The sequence below is a fragment of the Echinops telfairi genome, unplaced genomic scaffold, assembly GCF_000313985.2.
Source record: "Echinops telfairi isolate 266 unplaced genomic scaffold, ASM31398v2 ScPeMD7_18;HRSCAF=68, whole genome shotgun sequence".
Classification (NCBI taxonomy): Eukaryota; Metazoa; Chordata; class Mammalia; order Afrosoricida; family Tenrecidae; genus Echinops; species Echinops telfairi.
The window spans coordinates 46,948,017-46,950,073 of NW_022103915.1; the positions used below are offsets into that span (position 1 = coordinate 46,948,017).

At 45.0% G+C, this 2,057-nt stretch overlaps 1 protein-coding gene across 3 annotated transcripts in view; it reads right to left on the minus strand.

The window, feature by feature from the left end:
* DAAM1 (dishevelled associated activator of morphogenesis 1) overlaps nt 1-2,057 on the minus strand; it is a 201,688-nt gene that overhangs the window by 129,424 nt on the left and 70,207 nt on the right. For all 3 annotated transcript variants that reach the window (XM_004698617.2, XM_004698618.3, XM_045287755.1), the window contains exon 2: nt 34-253. In XM_004698617.2, the coding sequence (XP_004698674.1) occupies nt 34-216 (183 nt within the window). In that variant the 5' untranslated portion in view covers nt 217-253. The remainder of the gene's footprint in view (nt 1-33; nt 254-2,057) is intronic.

Genomic DNA, 2,057 nt, shown 5'->3' on the forward strand with positions numbered 1-2,057 from the left:
ATCCCCACGATGGGCGGGAAAGAGGAGACTCACCACCAGTTCAGTGAACATGCCGTCCAGCTCCTCCCCTGGGGGCATGGGCAGTGCCGGCTCCATGGTCTGCAGGGCAAAGCTGCTGTTGTTCCGCAGGCGATACGTGATTTCTGGGTGATCATTGTTCCGGAAACAGCAAAAGATGAACGAAATCCCCCGGCCGCCTCTCTTCCGTGGGGCCATGGCTGAATGCTGTTCTAGTCCGTGGCGTGGCTAGAGCCTGTGGAAAGAGCCGTGAAGAACGTTAGCTGAGATGACAAGAAGTTTAAAAGAAAGCAATCTCAGGCTAAGTCATGAAAGGGCACCCTGTGCAGCAAGGGAAGACCAGCCGCAATGGGGGTGGCATCTAGTTGGGCAGAGAGGACATGCACATCTCCTGTTCACTTGTTCAACCCTTCCTATGGCCAACTGCTGAGCAAAGAGCACAGAACCGCAGCCACTCCCCCCCACAGCATCAACGCTGACGGCTTTGGGTTGCTGGCCATGTTTGGACACCACATGCTCTTTCCTGCTGATCTGCTTTGTTCTCGTTAGACCGCCTGCAAGAATGACCTTCTCTTCCTCGTCCCCTTGGAGACCCTTCGGGGATCTGTTACTCATCATTTAAAGTCCATTTCTAATTTCTCTGCCTTGCCTTTCCCCCCATGGGACTAATAATATACGTATGCTAAGACATATAGATCGGTTCCAACACGTGTCACACCCTAAGTTATTTATGGATGCGTCTCCCCGTTACACTAAGAACTCAAGGGGAGGGACTGCGCATCAAGCGATCTTGTGCCTCTAATGCCCTGTACAGTGCCAGGAAGAACGGAGCCACTCAGCAAATGCTTATGATATTGAATAATTTAAACTCCTAACAAAGAAAGAGGGACCAACATGAGCTAAATGGGCCAGAGAGCTTCAAACAGCAAAGTTCAAATGAGTTCACCAATAGGGAAATGGTTTAAAAAAAAATGACGGTATATTCACATAATAGAGTTCTAGGTACTCATTAGGAAGAACAAGATACCTGTGGGTAGAAAAAACCTTCAAGGGACTAAATGATAGGCATACAATGTATGTGTCATATGCTATAGGAGTGCACTTCTTAAAGGGCTTCAAAGCATTCCATTATCTTTAATTTCATTTTTCCTTGAAATTTTTTTTATATCCCTCAGATGTATCATTTATGAATAGATGCAAGAAAAAGTGAGAAGCAGTAATCTCCAAGACAATATGGAATCGGATAACTTTTCGTTTCCCTTCACACCTTTAAATTTCAAAAAAAAAATGATTTCACCGAGTTATTTGTATAGTCCTAAAAAGTTACAGCCATAGGCACGGTCTTGGAAGAAGTTCAAAGTGACACTATTCCAAGGTCATAAGCAAATCAAAGAACAATGCATACAGCATGATGTCGTTATGTCTTTTCAAATCAACTTCGCACAGAAACCTAGATCATTTATGTGTAACTCTGAGAAGGGGGACAGGCAAGAGTGAAAAAAAGGGAAGATTCTTTTATGCATTTTATCATTATTATTAATTTACACTGAGCACATGCCCATGGATAACTTTTATAGATTTTGAGGGGGCAAAAAAGATGGGGTGTGGGCTGAAAAATGTGGAACATGAAATGGCCCTTCAAGAGTTGAAAGGACAGAGGAAACACACTTCCGCAACAGGGAAGAGTGCAGGAACACAGGCACGTTTCAAGGGAAGTCAGCCAGACCCCAGAGGTCAGCTCGGAGAGGTGGGCTGGTAGTGACTTGGAATACCTTTACCGGAGGCTAAGAAGTCTGGATGTCTCCCCTAGGACCCAGAGAATCTAACCTAGGTGTAGACTGGATCCACATCTCACTTAAAAACAAGCATACACGGGGAAATAGATCTATGAGCCTACATTTATAGGTTTAGTATTAAGGTAGCAGAAGGACATTGGGCCTCCACTCAAGTACTCCCTCAACACAAAAATACTTTCTTCTAGTAAATTGGCATTCTATGATGCTCACCTTCCCGACACAACCGCTGAAGACAAAGCGGGT